This window comes from Haliotis cracherodii, unplaced genomic scaffold (genome assembly GCF_022045235.1).
Source record: "Haliotis cracherodii isolate W230 unplaced genomic scaffold, xgHalCrac1.p SCAF_6, whole genome shotgun sequence".
In the NCBI taxonomy this organism is placed as follows: domain Eukaryota; kingdom Metazoa; phylum Mollusca; class Gastropoda; order Lepetellida; family Haliotidae; genus Haliotis; species Haliotis cracherodii.
The window spans coordinates 29,523,036-29,546,764 of NW_027266319.1; the positions used below are offsets into that span (position 1 = coordinate 29,523,036).

The 23,729-nt window shown below is 40.8% G+C and overlaps 1 protein-coding gene across 1 annotated transcript; it reads right to left on the minus strand.

Annotated features, from left to right (window-relative positions):
- Window positions 1-1,042: 1,042 nt before the first annotated feature.
- Window positions 1,043-23,392, minus strand: LOC139445518 (protein rolling stone-like). Its single transcript, XM_071226660.1, has 5 exons — window positions 22,441-23,392; window positions 6,810-6,949; window positions 5,351-5,582; window positions 4,108-4,218; window positions 1,043-3,284 (listed from the first exon to the last, which is right to left on the minus strand). The coding sequence occupies exons 1-5, from the start codon at window positions 22,475-22,477 to the stop codon at window positions 2,917-2,919; spliced, it is 888 nt and encodes a 295-aa protein (XP_071082761.1). The 5' UTR covers window positions 22,478-23,392; the 3' UTR covers window positions 1,043-2,916.
- Window positions 23,393-23,729: the final 337 nt, after the last annotated feature.

The following is a 23,729-nucleotide window of genomic DNA, read 5'->3' on the forward strand; positions in this document are numbered from 1 at the left end:
AGAAATGGGCTTCACACATTGTACCCATGTCGGGAATCGAACCCGGGTTTTTCGGCGTGACGAGCGAACACTTTAACCACTAGTCTACCTCACCGCCCACAACGAGGCCCTGAGAGTCAGAGGCAGCATTGAGCTAAAGATCAATATTCTATGTATATACCCAAATAATGCGTGTCCCCTTTTTTCGCATCCTCGATTATATGCAGAGACTTCTGCCCTCGTTCCATATAAGGACAAATAAACATGACATCATCGCTTCGGTAGCTTCATTTAGGAAGTGACGTCAGAATCTTCAACTTTCTTTATATGAGTTTTACATGTAACTCCCACATAATCTCTCGCATATTTGATTGAATAGCTATTTTTAGCATCGTGTCATTCGAATCGGACTAATAAACGATTAGGGCCACGAATGGATCAAGGGTATGATTATACAATGGAGCTACAACCCAGTGGATGATGGAGGGTGTATATGTTGTATTTCCTAAGAAGTAGATTTTTAAGACTATAATATTCTCCACAAAAAATGAGTCATGAAAAGCTCTTTCTACAAAACACCGGACGGTTAAATACACGATACATCGGGTGAAATCAATATTTACACTGTAATACATAAATATATATACATCCGTCAGGTCTATATAATGTCGTGGAAAATTGGTCCCGCAAATATACCCCGTGCGTCTGTGTGCCTTCCTTCGCTTTTGCGTGGTTTACAGAGTTAGTTACTCCACATTATAGTGTGGGTGGTCGAAATGAATATCATATATATGTTTATTGTATGGATTAGTCAAATGTATTTTCGGTTTGTTGAACATAGAAAAAAAAATGACAGAATATGAAAAAAAATATTATGACAAGTCACCGAGTTACCTCCCTTCCCCGACTGATATACGGTGAAATTTTATTTATGAACTGAAATTACTTGGCTGGAAGAAATAATTCAAGTTGTGAAATTTCGTGATCCGAAAACGAAGTATAGAGAGTGGATGTGAAATGGGGTTTTATGTAGCGTTCAAGATTATTGCACATATACAGCGACGTGCACGTGTGTGTGTGTGTGTGTGTGTGTGTGTGTGTGTGTGTGTGTGTTTGTACTACTGCCGAATAATGCCGAGTTTATAGTTCCACTGAGATTCCATGCCGCAGTATAACACGAATACCCCGGTTACAACAAGTACCATCTTTTAACGTCTTTTAACCTTCCGCTCTCCGGGCGGACGCTCTACCGCTACATCACGGAGGCGGTCGTAAAGGAAGTACCGGTATGTTGGTATGTTGATCGTAACTCATTCCTCACGCAAAAAAATCCATTTTTCGGGCCAGATTATGAATATGATACGTCTTTCAATACATTGCCGTTGGTGGTGGTATTTCGAATCCCAGACATCGGCACACTTCGTGTTAGCACACCGAACCCTTCAATAAACTGACTTTACCCAACACACAAGGTGGAATTATATTGAAGGAATGTTGTATAATAGTTGCCCTGGTAACTACCACCATAGATTGTACTAACACTGAATTATGATTTGGAACACAAGGCCTAATTATCAATATCTTTTTTGTTTGTTTCTAATCACCTTTTAAAGTGACTGAGCAGATTAGTCGACTGCTCTAGTTTCTATTGTTTTCTGCAATTCTGAAAAAAACACGACATCGCGAAAGTTGACATTCGAACTGATTTAGGTGTTGCTTCTGAGAGAAATTATTTAAGTGCTTATTTAAAAAATACAATAGGAATCAAACGTATTTGTGAGATTATTTAGCAAATGGAAACGGAATGAAAAAACGTGGTCAGGCGGTGACAAGAAGCAACAAAACGATTTGTGGCCAATTTATACCAATGATTAAAACATGAATACAGACGTAATGTTTCCTTGAATAAATCGCCAGTGAAATAGAGCCAGCGTTATAGTGACGGAACGTGATCTAGTAGAAATGGATCTTGTAAATTTCTTAGAAACAAGAACCTTTTGAAATCCTTTCGTTTGATTTACAACACTAATACTGCCATGATTTACAATTAACCGAACGAAATAGAATCTGTAAAAGCTGCAAGCTAGACACTAACTTCATTATTTGCCATAATAACCAACAGAACATGAAACAGGTGCCTCTTCTTTGGGTAAGGCGGATCGCTTTGATTTATATCGTGTGATTCGGAGTGATGTTAAACGCTGTAATCGATATCACATCAAAGAAATTCAGAAGTAATCAAATAAGTGAGAATTTCTGATTCAATTTGACTTTGATGGAAGTATAAGAAGACGTTACCATTGTAAACACATCAATCGTGTAGATATTAGCAATGACCTTTACATTTGGATCACGTGGTTATAAAGGGATTTTTCTACAGAAGTATCGGCTTATTGAAGACACCGACCTAGGCATTCAGCGACGGTTTTGAAATAACATTCTCGTAGATCTTGTCATAAGCGTAGGAAAAGAGACGCCGCATCTTGAACATATATATCACAGGCATGGGTCTCTTGTCTTATTTTTAAAGATAAAACAATTTAAAAAGTTATTTTGTCCAGCGTATGATAATTAATGTACTATTGACTATATACACTTACACTTACAAAAGCTATTTTGAGGATGTATTGCATTGATCTCAATCATTTTGAGACCTAAGTCAAGCTTGAATTTATCAACTTAAAAACTTCATTTGATTTTAAATTTGTATATGACGAAATCCACTCAGCGCCCTGATTAAACTAACCGAAGCATGTCTTCGACAAATATTTCATACTTCAGTCGGAGTTTTCATGTGACCTCGGCCCAACAATACGTATACGTTAGAAGTCTTGACCTTATCGTCATCAATACAAAAAACATCACTAATGACCTCTTAACAACTTGAAGCTATTTACAAAACAAATAAATACAAACAGCAATAAACGTACACTTGTTTCAAACCATCACTTCATCTGATCTCGAACATCTAAACATGAAAACTCTCAGAAGATGAATGAAGTAAATAACAACATGGACAAACATGGCCCCCACGACAGCTCCGCTTGTGAGTATTGCTGCAAACGTCCCCGAGCTGTTCCAGTCGAGGATGGAGTAGATATAGGGCTCGTCCATGTCGTTGCTGCCGCCGCAGACAGTGTAGACAACACTGAAGATAACGTACACGATGCCGAAGACGGCAGGCTGGTAGAAATGAAGAAGTCGCACCGGCATGGCCGTCACCATGAGGTTGAGGAGAATGTAGATGACGTTCATGCCGTGGGTGAGGAAGGGGAGGATGCGGTAGCCGTGGAAGTTGTTGCTGACTGCAAACAAAATTGAGTTTTTTAAGAAATTAATAGACTAACATATAGTCTCTGAAATGAACATATCGTACAAAAAAAACAGTTGTTCAGTTATCTTAATAAAAATATAATAAAAAGGGAGCCCAGTGATTCTCTTCATTTTCCTGATACTGCAGTAATCTAGACTTGCCAAACATTATAGACTTGCATGGGCTGTAGCTGATATATTTGTATCAGGGTCTGTAAGACAGACTAAGAAATTAAGTGTGTTAGTTAAAATTTAACGTCGCGTCAGCATAACTCCAGCCATATAGTGACTACCAAATTAATAAAAAAAGGCATGGTGGAAACTTCTTAGGCATGACCCGCAAACACTTGACCAGCAAACACTTGACCACACGCTTGCCGTAGTGATGTACGGTATGGCCTGAAGACGAAGGGACATCTCTGTTCCTGTTAATCGTCATACACATTCCGTCCCTTTGCTATGCACTACTAGGGCCGGTATACACCCGACTACTGTACGTGGTCACGTTTCATCTACGAGATGCAAAGATATTTACGAGATACAACTTAAATATTTTTTGTCGCCTAAATCTGCACACCAGTACCAATGCTTGTTCACTGTATAAAAGGGTCACCATATAAACACAAAATAAAAATTTAAATCAATTAAAAAGTGCAATCATGTGCGACTGCACTTCCCAAGTTCCTATAGTCGAGGGTAGTCTTGGAATTTGGGTAGCGGTGGATTGTGATGTGATCAAATGATCTGTTACAAGTTTAAGCTCCATATTTTCATTGTTTACATGGGAAGTACAGCGACCTATGTAAATAAACTTACAGTCGTGGAGTAGAAGCCAGTACACCAGGCTTATCTCGATCCCGATAGCGTTGCTGATGTTGGCCTGTACCCATAATATCTTGCAGTACCATGGCATCGGTGCTTCCGCCCCTGGAACAAGTCAATGGTGTTGATTAACACTATCCGCTGGGTTCGAAATCCCAGATTCGTCCCGTATATTATCCTTGGTTTGTCAATACCTTATCAATGCATCACTTAGGGCCACTCCATTGTGGCCACCTAATCACCATTGTAATGTTGAAATGGCATACATGGTGTTCATAGGACGTATTGTGTTCTGTAGAACAGTGGTAGTGATGGTAGTTTAATTGTTTGTTTGTTGTGTAATGCCTCACCCAACAATATTCCTGCTATGTGACTGCTATCTGTAAATAATCAAGTCTGGTCCAGACGATCCAGTATTTGACATCATGAGCATCGATCCACGCAATTTGGATACGATGACATGCATCAACCAAGTCAGCGAGCCTGACCACCCGATCCCGTTAGTCCTATTAGGAAAAGCATAGTCGCCTTTTATTGCAAGCATGGGTTGATGAAGACTTATTCTCTACCCGGATCAATGGTAGTAGTAATACTCGTAGTAGTTACAGTAGTGTCAGTATTAGTAGTATTAGTATTAGTAGTATTAGTAGTATTAGTATTAGTAGTATTAGTAGTAGTAGTAGTAGTAGTAGTAGTAGTAGTAGTGAGTATGGTTTTACGCCGCTTTTGGCAATATTCCAGCAATATCGCAGCGGGGGACACCAGTAAATTACAATTTACCCATGAGAAATCGAACCTGGGCATTTGTCGGGACGAACAAACGCTTTAACCACTAGGCTACCCCATCACGCCGTGTAGTAGTGGCAGTAGGAGCAGATGTAGTAGTAGTAATAGCAGTAGCAGCAGTAACAACAGTAGAAGTAGTCGTAGAAGTAGCAGCAGGTGAGCAGTAGTAGTGTTTGTAGCTTAGGAGATAGTAGTAGTAGCAACAATAGTAGTAGCAGTGGTAGAAGCAACAGTAGAAATAGTAGTAGCAGTAGTAATAGTGGTTGAGGTGTTAGCAGCAGTAGTAGTATTAGTAGTAAGAGCAGCATGTTTCAATGGCAAACCTCGCGAGAGTGGCCCTGTCAGCAGTGGTGCACCTGTTTCAGTAGCCGTTGATGAAGTGAATACCATCACAACACTATGTAGTCAGCCCCAAACCAAATACTATTCCCTTGGAATCACCTAGACTCACCTTTGAGGAAGCTCTGTTTGTTGACGTAGAAATGTAGAGAGACTATCAGATCCAAGATGGCGGAGCACGTGAGGATCAAATAACACCAATTTGTCAGAAAAATAAACCATTTAATCCTGTTTTCTTCTCGAGTGGCGTAAAATTGCGTGAGGAAACCTGATGTTGAGATGGCGGTGACGTGATATACAGCCCAGATCAGTCGCCAGATCAGGTAGCTGACGGATGGACCACACTGGAAACAATCAGAGAAACATGATGGAACCTTCCTACGTCGTACGTAATTCATATAGCATTACAACAACATATCGTGGAAGCCACTTTCCCGAGTTCCTCCGAATGACAACAGTATAGCGTTGTGCGAGTGTATCGTATGTTCCCGGTGTTTTAAAAGTTGAATACTAGAAGTCCACAGCTGTACACGGGAGTGAGGGAGTGAGTAGGGATTAACGTCGCTTTGAACAGTATTTCAGTTATATGACGGCATGTGGACTTGGCGGCAGGTCTCACACGTAGGCTACTTACGAGCACGGCATGGTGCAGCCATAAGGTATCGGGTCAGTGGAGTCTTGACATGGTTACACTTTATAGTGAACATTTCCTATAAAAACCGTAAGGGGACACTGAAATCAAGTAGTGTGTTACTTTTTGTTTACATGAGTAATTATATGTATAAACACTTCTTAGGGTCCACCTTTTAATATTCTTAGGGGGGGGGGGGGGGGGGGGGGGGGGGGTGCGGTTACTAGAGACAGGATATTTTTTCTCTGAGGAAAAAATATTTCATTTAAGTTTTTAGGAAATTTATCCTTGATTAGTTTGGTGTGAAGGGGCTGGGAAGCAACAATGTGAGAAAACCTGGCCAGAATAGACCCCCAATACAGCATGCTGATGGTCACATGTGAATATATCAGGAAGAGAAGTTCAGGCTCTGTGAGTGAGTTTGGCTTAACGCCGCTTTGAACAGTTTTCCAGATATCACGGCATTCAGGCTGATCGCCTGCCGAGGATCGTTGCTTCGAAGGGTCCACTCACTCACGCGCAACGTCCTGCTAGTTCTTTTGCTACATTTTTTTGTTATTTTAAAGTGTGAGAAACATACAACAATGTAGTCTCTATCAGGCATCGGAAAACAGATGACACAGTTCCCTCAGGCACCGCAATTTGTTGTGCAGAGTTGCGTCCCTTATGCGTGCCAGAATCCGTGGATTGGAATTCCAGATTAGCACTGTTTATGATTCTCGGTTTTTGTCACCACCATGTTACCCGTGTTCGCGTGTTTAATCACGGACTTAAATAATGTCTTATGGTCCGCGGTAAACCAAAGTGTTTTCCTACGAAACTCTCTGTGAAATTTTCACTCACTCACTCAAATCCCACATACCCATCCGCCCACTCACATCCTCACTCATTCCCTCGCTCACTCGGTACCTATCATTTTGAAAAGTCTTGACCGTCTCACCTGGGGCCTCCCAAACATTCCAGGACTGTCATGGCCTAAGAAGAAGTTCCTGATCCGGAACTGTTCCCTTATTCTCTGCCCACAGGTCAAGGTCGCTTCATCGATCTGCCGCCATGACGGTACTTCCTTCTCGCTTGACGCTGAAACAGTAGACCTTGTGTCACCAATGTCGTTTGGAATAACGCACTCATTAAGACAGTGGACGTTCATTGCGAGCAAGAGTTTAACCGGAATTTATCCAGTGTTGTACCAGGACGTAACGCCCCGGGCTCGATACCGACAAAGACTTACCGCTTTGTAAAGAACATGTTGTTCGACTGCAAAAACAATATGCGAAACAGACACACGCGGAGACTATTTGTTTAGTCTTGTCACGAGGTATCATCACCTAAGCTACTGATAAAGACTAGATTTCGCTACACAAGATTTCACTCATGTCTTCTTTGGATACATTGTTTTTTGTGAAAAAGAATTTAAATTTTCATTTGAGTGTATTTCCACAGCAGTGAAGTTAAATATTTTAATTCATTTACCAGGATAACGAATGAAAAATCACTAAGTTGAACCAAACGAGAAATGAAAAACTCCGCATCTTCAGCAATATTTCTACGCTGTTTCCGGCGTGCTTGTTTCGTTTAAGGTCTGTGTATATATATATGAACATATTTTTTTAGAATAGTGTGTTCTCGTGGTTTGAATATTGCATGTTTTTTCACCCGTGGTTACACATCTGAATAATATTAAAGTAGAGAAGGGAGGGGTTGATTCTGAGTATGTGAATCGTGCCTTGTGTCGGAGTCACGGCTGCCTGATACAACAACAGCCGAACACTGGACAGTCTGTTGTTGGGACAAAAACGCTGCAATCTATCAGGTGTTGGCCATTGAATGTCTTGGAAGCATTTCTCTGAACAGAATCCCCTCTAAGCATTCACGCTGAAGTCACGTTTCTACGTCATGTTAAAGCAAAAGACGTTTTAAAACAAGGATATTATTGATGATTGTCGAAAACATTCTAAATATTTATCACATATATTTCCTATGGTATATTCCTTACATGTGTACAAGTGTATAATGTAGTGTTCATCTATTGATTAATGAGGTAATTAAATCTTTTTTGGATTGTTTATTAACTCTATTCAAAATAATCTGCTTCTAATTGCATGAATCATAAATTGGCCCACTGCTGATTATTACACAGACAGGGAATGTAAGTTTTCTGGAATATATTTAAAATATTCTGCTCATAGACAACAAGTACACTTATAAAAGTATTAATACTTATAATAATGAGAAAATCAAACAGAGATTTTAAATAAATATAGTCTAAATATTCTGCTTCTAATTGTATGAATCAAATAATGATACAAGTATTAATTCTGATGTGAAAATGAAGTCCTAGTTAACGTTATTATATTGATAATAAGGGGCACAGGCTGAACAGCCGTCTGAGGCGCCGCAATTCCTTATTCAGAGTTGAGCCCCTTAGGCGTACCAGGAACCAGGTTCGAATTCAAAATTAGAAAAGCAATTGGGCTTCAAAGTTAAGAAATGTATTTTTAAAATTGGGATTTGGCTATGTTAGGGATAATCAAAGCATTGGCAGTATTCAGTCATTTTTATCAGAATTTTTGATAAAAGCAAAATGTATTTATCAGCAAGAATGGCATGCATCCTTGCCACATGGTGCAAAAACATTCAATTACTCTATGTAAAAATCTATTGTGTGTCAAGAGTATAATAATTGGTATATGTCAAATCACAAGTTTCGTGTAGCTTTAGCAAAGTTTAGATGTAGTTCTCACCAACTAAAAAATGAGACTAAAAGATATGCAAATGTTCCAAGAAATGAAAGGTTTTGCAATGTTTGTAAAAAGGTTTCGTTGAGGATGGGTATCATGTCTTGTTTGTATGCACGGTGCATGCCGAATTGCGTGAACAGTACATTCCAAGAAACTACTATGTACTGCCCTCATAACCTAAATTCAGTGTCTTGATCTCAAGTGATAAATGTAATATCATAAGAAATTTGGCTATGTATATTTAAAAGTCTATGCGATTAAGGACAAAACTGCTGATGTAAATTTGAATTACAATAATGGCAGCTGTACAACTGCTGTGACATGGGCCGATGGCCTACGTAACCTTGCTGAATAAACATTTGAATTTAAGATTCTCCCTGATTATGATTTAAGGTGTTACTGCACTATAGCAGTGCACGTGGGTTTCACTAAGACCTGTATCACCTCGGACTTTCCCCAAAGTCAATCTGACAGGCCGTCATATAACTAATTTGGCGTTAAACCAAACTCACTCTATCGATATGTTGAGACGGTTTGAATTTGGAGTTGTGAGAATGCTATGCGCCCTGTGACAAAGGCATATAGCCACTTAAATAAATTGTGATCAATTTTCTAAGAGATATTTGGACAGCTGTTTGATTCATCGTACTTGTTTTTAGTGAACACACTGCCACAGCTGCCGCAGGTTGATGGGACATAGCTTGCTGGGAGATATTGTTTTATCATACACGACACGGCATTAATGCCCAACATGGCATCCAGATGTTGTGACTTAGCTCCCTTCATCATATGAGAACCTGACACTCCATGTACATCTGTCACGTCCCTGGCACCACGTGACCTGACCACGTGACCTGATCACCAGACGTTGATGCACACCGGTGCACACAGCTGCATGCCACAACTATCCCCTTCCTGTTGCACATGCGCACATATACTTTATGTACTTCAAAAGGAAAGGACCCTGCGTCCTGTTCCTCTCATTAAACTTAATGCACGTGCAGCACAGATATGTGCCACACACTGCCTACGATCTTAACAGGTTATTAAATTAATATTCGGTTACGAAATTTTGGGTATCAGCTCACAACGAACTTGAAAAGGATATCGTTTAATCGCACTGAAAGTATACACTGAAAATTATTAGCCATGGCGTAAATTAATTGTACTCGGTGCTGTTGCATCCATGCTTTGCCGTTAGGGGGCGCTGAGGTTACAAGCATGTACTGGTGCTTGACATGTTTGACGCAGATGGACAAGAAGAGCATCATGGGATATGTATTGTCAGGGGTCACGGAGTTCACAAGGAATGTGGCGATTATAAACACACGCAATGTTTGTTGTTAATCAAGATGGGGAGAAAACAGCGTGACCTATCTGTTGAAGGTCTCGGGAAAGATGATAGCGGTTGACAGACGTGTCAGAAATATGTCGGATGCTATGAGGAGGGAAGGTCATCGACGGCGGCGCCAGTCGTGGCACCGTGTCATTGTTTTGGCGAATGTCGACACTGAAATCTGACATCTAACTACGATTGCCATTCAACAAATGTGGAATTGATCGTAGATGCAATTTCGAAAACACCCTGCAAAGTTGCGGAATCTACATGTAGTTGTTATGGAGCCTGAATGTGCATGCAGTTGTTATACAGCCTGAATGTGCATGTACGTGCTATCGAGCCTGAATGTGCATGTACCTGTTATAGAGCCTGAGTGTGCATGCAGTTGTTATAGAGCCTGAATGTGCATGTACGTGCTATCGAGCCTGAATGTGCATGTACCTGTTATAGAGCCTGAGTGTGCATGCAGTTGTTATAGAGCCTGAATGAGCATGTACGTGTTCTAGAGCCTGAGTGTGCATGCTGTTGTTATAGAGCCTGAATGTGCATGTACCTGTTATAGAGCCTGAATGTGCATGCAGTTGTTGTAGAGCCTGAATGTGCATGTACCTGTTATAGAGCCTGAGTGTGCATGCAGTTGTTATAGAGCCTGAATGTGCATGTACGTGTTCTAGAGCCTGAGTGTGCATGCAGTTGTTATAGAGCCTGAATGTGCATGTACCTGTTATAGAGCCTGAGTGTGCATGCAGTTGTTATAGAGCCTGAATGTGCCTGTACATGTTATAGAGCCTGAATGTGCATGTACGTGTTATAGAGCCTGAATGTGCATGTACGTGTTATAGAGCCTGAGTGTGCATGCAGTTGTTATAGAGCCTGAATGTGCATGTACGTGTTCTAGAGCCTGAGTGTGCATGCAGTTGTTATAGAGCCTGAATGTGCATGTACGTGTTCTAGAGCCTGAGTGTGCATGCAGTTGTTATAGAGCCTGAATGTGCATGTACGTGTTATAGAGCCTGAGTGTGCATGCAGTTGCTATAGAGCCTGAATGTGCATGTACGTGTTATAGAGGCAGAATGTGCATGAACGTGTTATAGAGCTTGAATGTGCATGCAGTTGTTGTAGAGCCTGAATGTGCATGTACCTGTTATAGAGCCTGAATGTGCATGCAGTTGTTATAGAGCCTGAATGTGCATGTACGTGTTATAGAGCCTGAATGTGCATGAACGTGTTATAGAGCCTGAATGTGCATGAACGTGTTATAGAGCCTGAATGTGCATCAACGTGTTATAGAGCCTGAATGTGCATGCAGTTGTTATAGAGCCTGAATGTACATGTACGTGTTATAGAGCCTGAATGTGCATGAACGTGTTATAGAGCCTGAATGTGCATGAACGTGTTATAGAGCCTGAGTGTGCATGCAGTTGTTATAGAGCCTGAATGTGCATGTACGTGTTATAGAGCCTGAGTGTGCATGCAGTTGTTATAGAGCCTGAATGTGCATGTACGTGTTATAGAGCCTGTATGTGCATGCAGATGCTATAGAGCCTGAACGTGCATGTACGTGTTGTAGAGGCAGAATGTGCATGAACGTGTTATAGAGGCAGAATGTGCATGTACCTGTTATAGAGCTGGAATGTGCATGTATGGTGTTATAGAGGCAGAATGTGCATGTACCTGTTATAGAGCCTGAATGTGCATGAACGAGTTATAGAGCCTGAGTGTGCATGCAGTTGTTATAGAGCCTGAATGTGCATGTACGTGTTATAGAGCCTGAGTGTGCATGCAGTTGTTATAGAGCCTGAATGTGCATGTACGTGTTATAGAGCCTGTATGTGCATGCAGATGCTATAGAGCCTGAACGTGCATGTACGTGTTGTAGAGGCAGAATGTGCATGAACGTGTTATAGAGGCAGAATGTGCATGTACCTGTTATAGAGCTGGAATGTGCATGTATGGTGTTATAGAGGCAGAATGTGCATGTACCTGTTATAGAGCCTGAATGTGCATGAACGAGTTATAGAGCCTGAGTGTGCATGCAGTTGTTATAGAGCCTGAATGTGCATGTACGTGTTATAGAGCCTGAGTGTGCATGCAGTTGTTATAGAGCCTGAATGTGTATGCAGTTGTTATAGAGCCTGAATGTGCATGCAGATGATATACAGCCTGAACGTGCATTTGTTATAAAACCTGAATTTACTTGTGGTCCAGTTGTCAAAGACATTGTCTGTCTCACAATCCCTGAACCTTAATATTTTCCCTTCCGTCGAGCCCTGACTGTAATAACATAGCCCTAATGAAGCAAGTCTAGGTTTTCCACTGGTTCTGAATGTCCCATTCCAAGGGGTTCCTTTTCAATTGTATGGAGTCGTTTGTTTCTATCCAAATAATATCTTTTGCGTTTCTCTAACAAAGGCGCTGCTCGTTATGCATAGCTGAGTCCTTTAGGTGTGCTAGAAACCTGTAATCGTGGTTGCCAATCACAGATGACGATTATACCTCCACGTTTTCCAGCACTATACCCGTGCTCGTGGCTTTCACCAAACACCTGCATCGTTTCAGACTTTACTCATTAAGCTGACGCGTCGTGGTATAACTGAAATACTGTTCAAAGCGGCGTTAAACCCAACTCACTCACTCGAAAGACGGTGAAAAGAACGCCCATTCCAAACTTGTGTGCTGTGAACTCTACATGTATTTCCATAAATGTCCACGACTATTTCCACTTGTGGATTACGTGGGAGCGTTCATTCTGGAATAGACTGTACGAAGTCTCATCCTCGATATCCAAAGGCTGGAATACTTTGAGTAACACGTGACCTGAATACGTCACAGTGGAATTCCCTTCGTGCACAGAACACCAGAGTCCTAACTACCATTTAGGACTGACATTAAGCAGCGACTGGACTGAGCTCTCGATGACTACCTCAACTGACACTTTGATGACATTGGTATCTAGAATGAACTCCAGATTTGGATAGGATGGAATGTATTGGCATGAAGGGTTTTGTCTACAATCTGAAGATAACCAGTAGAAGGTGCCATTCCCGTCAACAACTCACTATTAACCTTGCACAGTCTCCCTAACCTTAAATTAACTAAATACTTTAGGAAGCTAGGCATAACACCGAACCAAGAAAATATGAAGTCAAACATTCCGGTATTCTGTGTTCTCATACTGCCAGGCTTCTTCTGACATTGCTCTCCGACCGACAAGCACCGGAGAAACTTATGTAACAAGTCGGTCACGAGGGTCGAGCCTCGTCCGTGTTGGTTCATGTATTTTATGAATGGCTACAGAAGAAGAAATAAATTCGGTCGGAAGTTTACCATCTGTTGAAGATTAATGTCGGATTAGTTCTACGCGTTCTTTAGCCTGAGGAATGATTATAACGCAACAGGGTTGTTAAAAAACTTTAAACTGGAAATGCAGCATTGAATTTCATCCGGGTCCTTTTTTGAGTTGCTGGATCTTGTGGATGTAGGACACTCCCGCTCTCAGTTAACATCAAATGATTATAAATCGGAAAGTGAGCACTGTAGGTAACAAGGTCTGTGTGTAAAAAGGACAAACGACATATTTCCTTGGTTTAAAGAGTAACTGCAGATTTTCAGACGATAATACGATACAGCTTCAAAACAAATTGGGTTCCGGTCACGTGGAACGTAGGAAAAGGTGTTTAGTAAGCTGGGTCCCGGCTCTCTATGCGCGTCGTCAAGTTGCGATACAAAGAGACGGAGCCCAGCTTACATGACTTACAAACCTTTAAAGCACTAGGCATATATCTAATCACTTGGCCGCATTTAAAAATAAAGGTACAACAAACAAGCTGCCAATAAACCCTAAATTTCTAAACCGATAAAAATACACAAACTCCTTTATGTCTCCCCACCTAGTTTGCCTCACCTTTTCGGACATACCCTTTACGACCGAACACCAAATGGCCTGGCGGGCCCGTGCGCGATGTACGCATATGTCGGAAAGCGCACGTTAAATTCCTAATTTAAGTAAGCTTACATCGTTACAGAAAGTTCATGTTCGTAATGACAGAGAGCTGATATTCTGATTGTCAGTACAGCATAATAGAAACAAAAAATTATTTATAAATATATCTACAATATAAAATCAATGTATTACATACAATGTAACAGCTTCATTATCATCCGTAGTATTGTTTTATTTCATTTCAGTTTTGTTTAATATCATTCTCACATTTTGCAAATTGTTCCAAATTTCAACAATAATAACTGCATTGGCGTAGTTAAGGTACTCACTTGATGGATATTTGTAAACTAAGGTATTTCGAGACAAGCTCTACCGATTTTACACAATGTCTGTTGGATTAAGGTTTATATTCTAACATAACACTACATACACTACATACTCTATGAATCTTCTCTAATTTAATTAACAAAATAATGCTGGTCTAAACAAAATTAATCTGTTCAACACCCAGTTAGTATGGAGATGACGTAAAGTTTGAAATAGGAAATGTCTCAAATATCTAAAATTGTAGTCCTTCGTGCTTCCATCTGTGCTGAGGAGACTGTCACTTTCTAGTCACCATCAACGTAGTTTGGTGTATTTCTACATTGTTATGTTAATGATCTACCAAGTTCGTTGTAAGTCCTGGTAGTATATGTGTTATGTAAATGCTAGTGAACTTGATTTTCACACCTTATGCCCATTGATATGCACTTCACTTAAACATGTTTAAATTCTAAACATTATAATCTTCGATAGGCATGTGTGTGTGTGTGTGTGTGTGTGTGTGTGTGAGTGTGTGTGTGTGTGTGTGTGTGTGTGTGTGTGTGTGTGTGTGTGTGTGTGTGTGTGTGTGTGGTATGTATACACTTACTAAGCATTCACCTGATGAAGGAGCAAGAAGTAGCACTGAAACGTTGTTCAAAGAATAAAAGAAGTTGCTATCCATAAAATTTGTCATCTATTTTATGGTTTTGTGTTCACCGAGCTACTCGAACTGTCGAGTGTGGTGAGCCCTGTTAACAACACATTTAGAGTCAGACAGTCATATCATGCAGTGAAGACAAGATTCATAGACAAAATGCCAATTCTACCATGAATTTGGAAATTATTCGATTCTGATTGGTCAATCAGAGGTTATCAAATAAACAAAACTCCTCTGATTGGAACAGCCGATTTGACGGCCAAATCACCGCGGAAGATAATATTTAGGTATAAACATAGTTTACAATGTAGAGGTAGGTTACCTGTAGATTTTACCTGCGCTAAATTTGATTTGGAACCGAACGCGCATTGTGAGGTTTCAAATGTAAAATTTACTCCCTTGAAGAGAGTTGAAGTTGAGCTTAAGTTGATGAAGAGATGGGAGGAGAGAGATACGGGAGAGAAAGGGAGGGACAGGATGGAACTGATACCCCTAAAGACTCAAATGGCTGTACTCACGCCGTAGAATACGCCCAATACGTTGTAGGACCACGTTGGTACAGAACCCCTGTGGCTATAAACACTATTAGGGACGTTGTATCGAAAGCTGAAGCCGAACTCGTGTCACACTAAGCATAATATTACATTAATGTTTTAGTGGGCAAGCCTCAGTGGGATTCCGTTAACTGGAAATGTGTTTTGTTTAGGACTAATGGACTTAAATGATAAAACAGTGACCAGCTACCCATCAGTGTCGGAGATCTCCTCCCAGTTGCTATCACACAATATACTCCCTGTCTGTTTGGACGAGAATTTGAAAAAATAAACACAGCCCAAACGCAAAACACATTAACTGGTCGCGGCGATTTTTTAAGCCAGAGAAACCAAAATCTACTCACGTTTTGTGCAACACGCTACAGAAAAAGGATCTTAAGAACATTAATTAAAAACCTGTCAAGCTTTCTAGGTCAAGCGTTGTATGCGTGTGGTTCGAAGGTCGTCCAGTTTCAGAGACTGAAGAACATTACAGTCAAATAGGGTTGGGTATATATCTTCTCATAAACTTCAGAACTGCCATTTGTGATTGCGGCGTTAGATCTTACATTGGAAGATTTGCACGAGATTCACGTTTTACAATCACATGTAGGACAGATAAACAACCTTTTTTTTATCAAGTTACACATATGTTTTTGAAGGATAGTTTACAAAACCTTTGGAATTGGAAAGTTGGATAACATTGAAAGCGAGACGGTAGTCAACGCCGGGCTGATAAGCTACATTCAACATTCCATGCATGGAGACTCAACTTCCACTATATCATGATACGGTTCGGGGAGGGGGGGGGGAAGATGGGAGGGGGTAAGGAAAGGGGGTGAGGGCCTTGATTACACGCGACATTGCAGATACAAGTGATAAAATTCTCATATGTGTGATAAGCTTGGTAGTGAATTAAGAGATGTCAGACAGGTCATGTGTATAAGCTGCAGGGAAAATGGTGGGTCTATGCTCAATTTAATTTACAGATATCGTGTGTGTTAAAGGGTTTAAAGTAAGTTGTAGACATTAGGTTTTTTTCTGTGTTATATATACGAAAATCTAGTAATATGAATGTCCGTGTTCTTATCATTGAATAATTCTGTCGTGTGTGTGTGGTGAGGGATGGAGTCTATTTGGCGGCAAGGAGGGCGAGGTGGAGGAAGAGAGGAGGAAGACGGAGAGGAGGGCGATATAGAAAGTGAGAGGAAAGACAGGGGAGACAGTGAGGGGCGGGGGGGGGGGGGGGGGGGAGATAGAAGGGATGAAAGAGTGAAATGAAGAGATAAGGAGAGGGAGGGGAGAGGAAAGAGAGACAGACTGAGACTAAACGTCGGTTAGAGAAGAAAGAAAAGTAATGAGAGATCGAGATCTTGAAAGACAGGTTGATACAAGTCTTGATACACTTAATAAGAGAATGGGGAAAAACAGTGAAGGAATGAGATTACTGTTGTCAAATTCCTTTTATCGCTTCATACATGTTTCACATCATCTGCATACGTTCCATTAATAGGAACTCATGTATGGATTCGAACCCAGTCTGAGGCAACCGGTGCCATGTGGCCAAATATTGAAAACGTTAGTCACGGTAATTTACCGATGTTAATGAATTAATAACCATTCAGATGAAAATGGTGAGTTCTATTATACATGTTTGTTGCCTGTTAACATATACAAGGTGAGGTGAGGTGAAATGGGGTTTAACGTCGCGTCCAAGAATTTTGCACTTATATAGCGACGTGCATGTACGTGTGTGTGTTTGTGTGGCTGCTTGTACTAGTCCGGACTGATGCCGATTTATAGTGCTAGCTCACTGAGATACCATGCCGCAGTTTAACATGAATACCCCACTGAGACACAGGAGACTGTCTCCGAGCTGACCAGTCCTTGTTTTAGCCCCTTAATGCCGAGTGTCAGACAGGGAAACAACAAGTACCATCGTTGAACGTCTTTTGGTATGACGCGGTCGGGGATCGAACCCCGGACTATCCGCTCTCCGGGCGGACGCTCTACCACTAGACCACGGAGGCGGTCCCAACATATACAAACTTTGTTTAAAATTTCAACTCCTTGAGAATTGTGCTTTCTCGTTAGTTTAAAACAATACTTATTTTTTTCTATTACATAATAACAATACTTTGCTTTTTGACGTCTTTAACAAATTCAACCTTCTAAGAGCACAGGACTTTCATGGACCTAATCAACCTTCATTTTTTCTTTCTTTTTTAAAAGTAATCAATTATTTGTTCAGCGACGACACGCTTGAAGTTGCATGATGCCTTCATGACACATGACAAGATGTATAGCCATTATCATCAACTCGTCCACCCGTGAAGAGCCGGGTTGGACTCATACTTATTATAAGCCTTCAGCAACCCATGATTGTGGTGAGAGGCGACTAACGGGATCGGGTGAGTCTGTCTTACAGACCCTGATACAAATATATCAAATACATCCCATGCAAGACTATAATGTTTGGCAAGAAAATGAAGAGAGTCTCATGGCTCCCTTTTATCATATTTTTATTAGATTATTTAACAACTGTTTTTTTCTGTACGATATATTCTTTTCAGAGACTAGATGTTAGTCTAGGGATCGGGTGGTCAGGCTCTCTGACTTGGTTTGGTTGATGCATGCTATCGTATTCCAATTGCGTAGATCGACGTTCAGGATGTCAATCACTGGATTGTCTGGTCATGACTCGATTATTTGCAGACCACCGTCATATGGCAGGGGTATTGCTGTGTGCGGCGTTACTAGAAAACTAACAAACATTAAGTCATCAGTTCCTTCTGATTTTTGTCAAGAAAATGTTTTATCATTTGCCTTAATTTTAATTATTTGACAATTCATTAAAAAGTAGCAAAATGGTCAGAAGAATTTGGACGAGTATTTTGTGGAGTGAAGCTGTCGCGCTGATGATAGAAGGGTAAACTGTATGCTGTCATGAAGTACTACTGTACATTATGAGCCGCGTGAACGTGTTTGTATGAGCGCGCGCGCGCGTGTGTGTGTGTGTGTGTGTTTGTGTGTGTAGGGGCGTGGATATATTGCCATGCAGCTTATCGAAACCAAGAGCGCTGTTGGCTTCTATTAACCATGCCTACATGTGGATAATGTCCGTCTGGGCACTGCGACATCATCGACGCTATCTCCCTCCGAAGCGACACTAACCACACAACAACCTACCTTCACACCAATCTAGTACCGAGAATGTTCACAGTTCTCCTTCAAGCGGGAAGGAAACACAACAGCCTTTCAAACTAACTGTATCAGTCATGTCATTGCTGTTATCAAGTTGTGACCGTTATATACACTGAATAATATAGTCAGTGATATGATATATCCATAACGGTATATTTCATTTTCGCACGAACATGACGTGCTTTTTATCTGCGAGCCCATTCAGGGGTAGGAGGTTGATTGAGATCGCTGATCATAACCATATGTCGCCGGCAGGAGACGGGCTATCGTCCTCCAGACCGGTTAGAGTCGGCTCGCCAGGAACCACTTTCGCGAAGAAGGACGAGCGTAATCGCAGCATCCTGTAATGTGTTCCTTTAAACACACGCCAATCATGCACTATGTGGTCTTTAACCCATATGACCTCATTCACGTTTGTTACAGCAATTGAAATCTAAAGTACACACACGTACGTATCGTTTGAATGGAACACGGATATTAACGCTTAGCTCAATACGCTGAATTAAAGTATTGAAGTGAATTGTAAAGCACTTGGATAAAATACATGGTTATTCTACTTACACTCGACATTATATTGGTCGTGTGGGTTCGGGGTAGAATGTGTCCCCAGAACCCCATAGCTAGTCCTGTAGGCGACTTAGTAGGGGGCCCGTGGGGTTTCCGGGTTAGAATTGGTCCCAAGCAACCTATGCTGGTCGTTAGAAGCGACTTAATGGGTTTGGTGATCAGGCTCTGTGACTTGGTTGATAGCGTGTCAAAGCACCCCGACAGCGTGGATGGTTGGTCATAATATGAATCACCTGAATGTCTGGTCCAGGCTTGACTTTTTTATATACCGCCTTAATATAGCTGGAATTTTGCTGAGTGCGGCGTTAAACAACACACACACACACACACACACACACACACACACACACACACACACACACACACACACACACACACACACACACACACACACACACACACACACTTGAAATTCATTATAAGTAATCTAAAAAAAGGGGTGCATTCTATATTTAATTTAATGGGATGCAGAAATGTGGTGTGGTGAGTGTGTGGGGGTGGGAATGGAGTTAAAAAGCTACTTTAGCAGTATGAATGGATTAATTTCGGGGTGGGGGAGTGGCGGGAGCTAGAAATGTTCAGGACCTATAGTAGTAACCAGATATACTTTCGTTGTCAACGTATACATCAACACATTTATCAACATAGAGTTTTAAACCTCGGCGGCGTTCGAACCTGCGACCCCAGGCTTTGTCGTCCTTCACGCTACCACCTGTGCTACGGAGACTGTTGTCCTGACAATTTAAGTGTCACTTTTCCTAGTCACCATTAACCGAGTTTAGTTAAGTTGCACATATTAATATCAATTTAATATTGTAAGTCCTGGATGTATTTTTGTTATGCAAGTGCCTGTGAATCTGATTTGCACATCTAATTTCAATATATATCATACATCTTATCTATATTTGACTTATTGCCTAATGTTTATATTCTAAACTTGTTTTAACATGTTTAAATTCTGAACATGTTTAAAATATAACCATGTTCAAACACGTTTAACATCTAAATATGTTTTAACGTGTTTAAATTCAGATAATATTTACATTATATTGTGATTAGATGATATTAAGGCTGTGAGGCGATAGCTCATTTCATGTGTTTAGACCTAAATCAGGATTTGAACACATTCCTAATCATGTTTAGATCTGAACCTTGGCCGTCCTTGCCTAGTCCGTGTTGACATCCTAAACACAATTATTTCCCAGTGTAGTCGTGGACAGGTAAACATGTTCTAATATCTACCAGAATGCATCGTAAGTTACTCGTTTCTCCAGTTGTAATTCACTGTGGGCCTGTTGGCCGTGGAGGGACGGGTGTGGTTTTGAAAGCTCTATGGCCTTGTTATTCGTCTTTTAAACTTTGGTCTCGTTTAGGAGTTTTCCATTTTGTTTATTTATTCTTCTTAAAAGTCAATTAACTAAGATCATTTTTATTTAATAATTTATTTTATTCATTCATTTGATTATTTCTTGTTCTTAAAATTATCATTATTTTATTTGGTACCTATTTTTGTTGTTGGGGTGGTTGAGATAAAAAAAAAAAAACAGGCCTAGTAGGTCCAACAAGTTGTTGAGGACAATTGGATGCCTTTGTTATATCAATAATTCTGTAAATGACTTTATAAAGTACCTTCCTAGTTTGTAAATCTAGTGCGCCTGTTAAAATGTAAAATAACATTAAATAAAGAGTACCTTCATCGTTAATGCACGTGCTTTGATACCACAATGTCCGAGTCGTCCCTTGTCATAAGGGATGATCGCCATCAGCATGACAGGCACAATAAAAGCCTAGCCACTGCATGAAAAACATGCTGATTCTGTTAATAATGGGAGGCACCGGTACTCCAATGTGTTGAACTGAAAATGTCGAGCTGAAGTTAGAGGCTATTTATTTATAGTTCAAACAGTTAGCCAACTGCCGCAAAAATATGGAATCTCACTCAGCAAACAATGAGTGATAATTTCAAGCACATGTATATTGGCCTCCAACTTCAAGCAGTTCTACCCTTCTCTAACGCAATGGCGTGTACCTTATAGTGACGCCCATCTTATTAACAATGGGCTTCGGGCATAACCACATTTATTTTTCCAATCAGGGAACTCTTGAACATATAAGAGCAAAAGAGTATAAACTAGCCCAATTATAAAAAAACGCCATTTTTTTCATCGTGCATGCTCCATGTAGAATCTTGTCGCGCATGTGCAAACAATCACATTTGTGCCATTTCGCCCAGCGAGGGGCGCAGTATATTTATGTTTTGACTACTTCCCACGGGCTTCTTGGATTAAAGTTTATATGTAAGGCGAGCTGCGCGGTTGTTGTCTTGTATTCAACATGTCGGAAACTGTTTATCTTGAGAGCTTTGAAGCACATCAAGTATTGTACAGAAGGCATCAGTGTTATGTAATCGCGTCCCGAGACAAGTGCGCGCCAGCTATTGGATATCTCTGCGTTGTCAGGGGAAACCATAATCTTTATCAGTTTCAGCAAACTGTTCATATGATATTCTTACATTTATGCTGTAATTAAGACTTACATTTGAAGAGTTAAATCACCGTATGGCTAAAAGTTGATAATTAAGCAGGAGCCTTTTATATACTTGCTGTAAAACTTCAGGTTTAGCATTTCCGAGTTTTCGTGTTGTGGTCTCGTAAATCAGTAATTAACTAAATACTTTACGGAGTTTTGTTGTTGCTAGACTGTTGAAAATATGCATACCCCAAGATACAGACGTTTCTCAGATTCAAAGGGAATAAAGAATATATTATTTAAATCAATATTGGTCCTTGGAATAATGCATGTATGGTAACATTGCTGTGATAATATTGTTATTGTTATGGTGGGTCTTTCTTTAAGTAGGTGAAGTAAATAAAACATAAGTTCAACTTAAAACTAATTTCTCATGGGAATATAACACTGATGGAGTAACATAATATGTATTGTGAAACATTCTGAAATAATACGATAAAACCGATAACATGAGAACACTTATTTATGTTAAAAAAAAAGGTTAAAGAGGAACACGACTTTTCCAGATCTATAATAAACAAAATACATCTGCGAAAACACGAACCTTTTTTAATTAAACATGTTTGTGCAGGATCGGAAATCCGTGTCTAAACTAACCATACAACTGCAGTAGTCCAGACATGTAGACGGCAGTTGGATGGAGGATAGCCCCCGATACATTGGGAACAGATGACAGTTGGACATAAGATACCACCAGATACTCTGGAAACAATTGACAGGCGGGACAACAGACATGCATTCGTATACTCACAGTTGGAGTTGATTCTCCCATAGGACGCGTGCGCCATCGTGATAATGTTGCAGTTGCGACGTTGTCTGTGCCTTGAGTACTGCCGTCCCCGACGGTAGCGTTAGCACCTCCGAGAACGCTGTTTTCTTATGTCGTATGGAAATGCAAAAACGTTGTTCAGGTATTTAGACGTTGCCGTTGCCGAATCACTGGCACTTTTTGCGGTCTCTCTGGCGTTGGTCTGGCTATTTGTAGCGTCGTCGTAGGAGTCGCTGACACTGTAGTAGATTATCACGCCTCCGTCTCAGCACAGTGGGCGTGTCGTACCTGGAGGAACCTGCACGCCGATGGTCCTGACGGAGACGCTGTCGTAGTTACAGACGTTGTGATTGAACGTCGTCGTTGCAGAAGTTAGCACCTCAAAATTGCCATCACCTCTCTGTGCCTTGATTGTACGATTGCGATGACAGTCGATTTGGATGAATATGAACTTTCAAAAACAAACGCCTGAGTATCGATTTTTGAAGTTGTTGCTTCTTTCAATGAACACATCCGTCGTTGATGCTGCTCAATTGTCTGATTATTGTCTTTCAAAACTGTTTACCCTTTAACTTCCCCTTCAACCCACAGATTACTCTAACTGCGTTCCTGACGTCACGCTCAATTAAATCTCCAACAAAAAATAGCAATCCACGTAAAACCTGTCGTCTCCAGTAACAGTTGTGCAAACGTCGTTCAACACCTTGACCCTCCTGCGCGATTTCGCCGGCCGTTCCAGACGCTGTCTCTCAAAGTCTGCCTGTCACCACGAGCGCTCCAAGTAATGACTCCGTGTTATCTGAGCGACGCTTGGCGAGACCCGAGTCATACGTCTTGAAGAAATCAGCTGCTGAAGTTTACTTGCCGTGATATGACGATGAAACCTGACCCAATGTTAGGAAAGGCTCTTTCTGGGTCAGAGTTCCAGGCGGCAGGCGGAGCTATGACCAGGATTCGCTGCCAACCCTCCTCTTCAAACGCCACTCTATGCTCCAGTGAAGAACGCGTCAAAAACGCACATGTTCAAATCGACAAATACTATGTTCGGGAAATCAAAAAGCAAATTGAATTTCAAAAGCAGCTGTCCCGAGTGTCTCCGATCCCCAGTTTCTCATGATCTCTCTTGACATAAATTAGCCAGGAGGGCGGATTTCTACTTCTCATATATTTTTCCATCCAGGATTGTATTTGTTTACATATGCGTATTTTCAAAATAAATGGCGCTGATATTCCTTTCTTCTCCTTTGAAAATAATACCATTGACCTTCAGA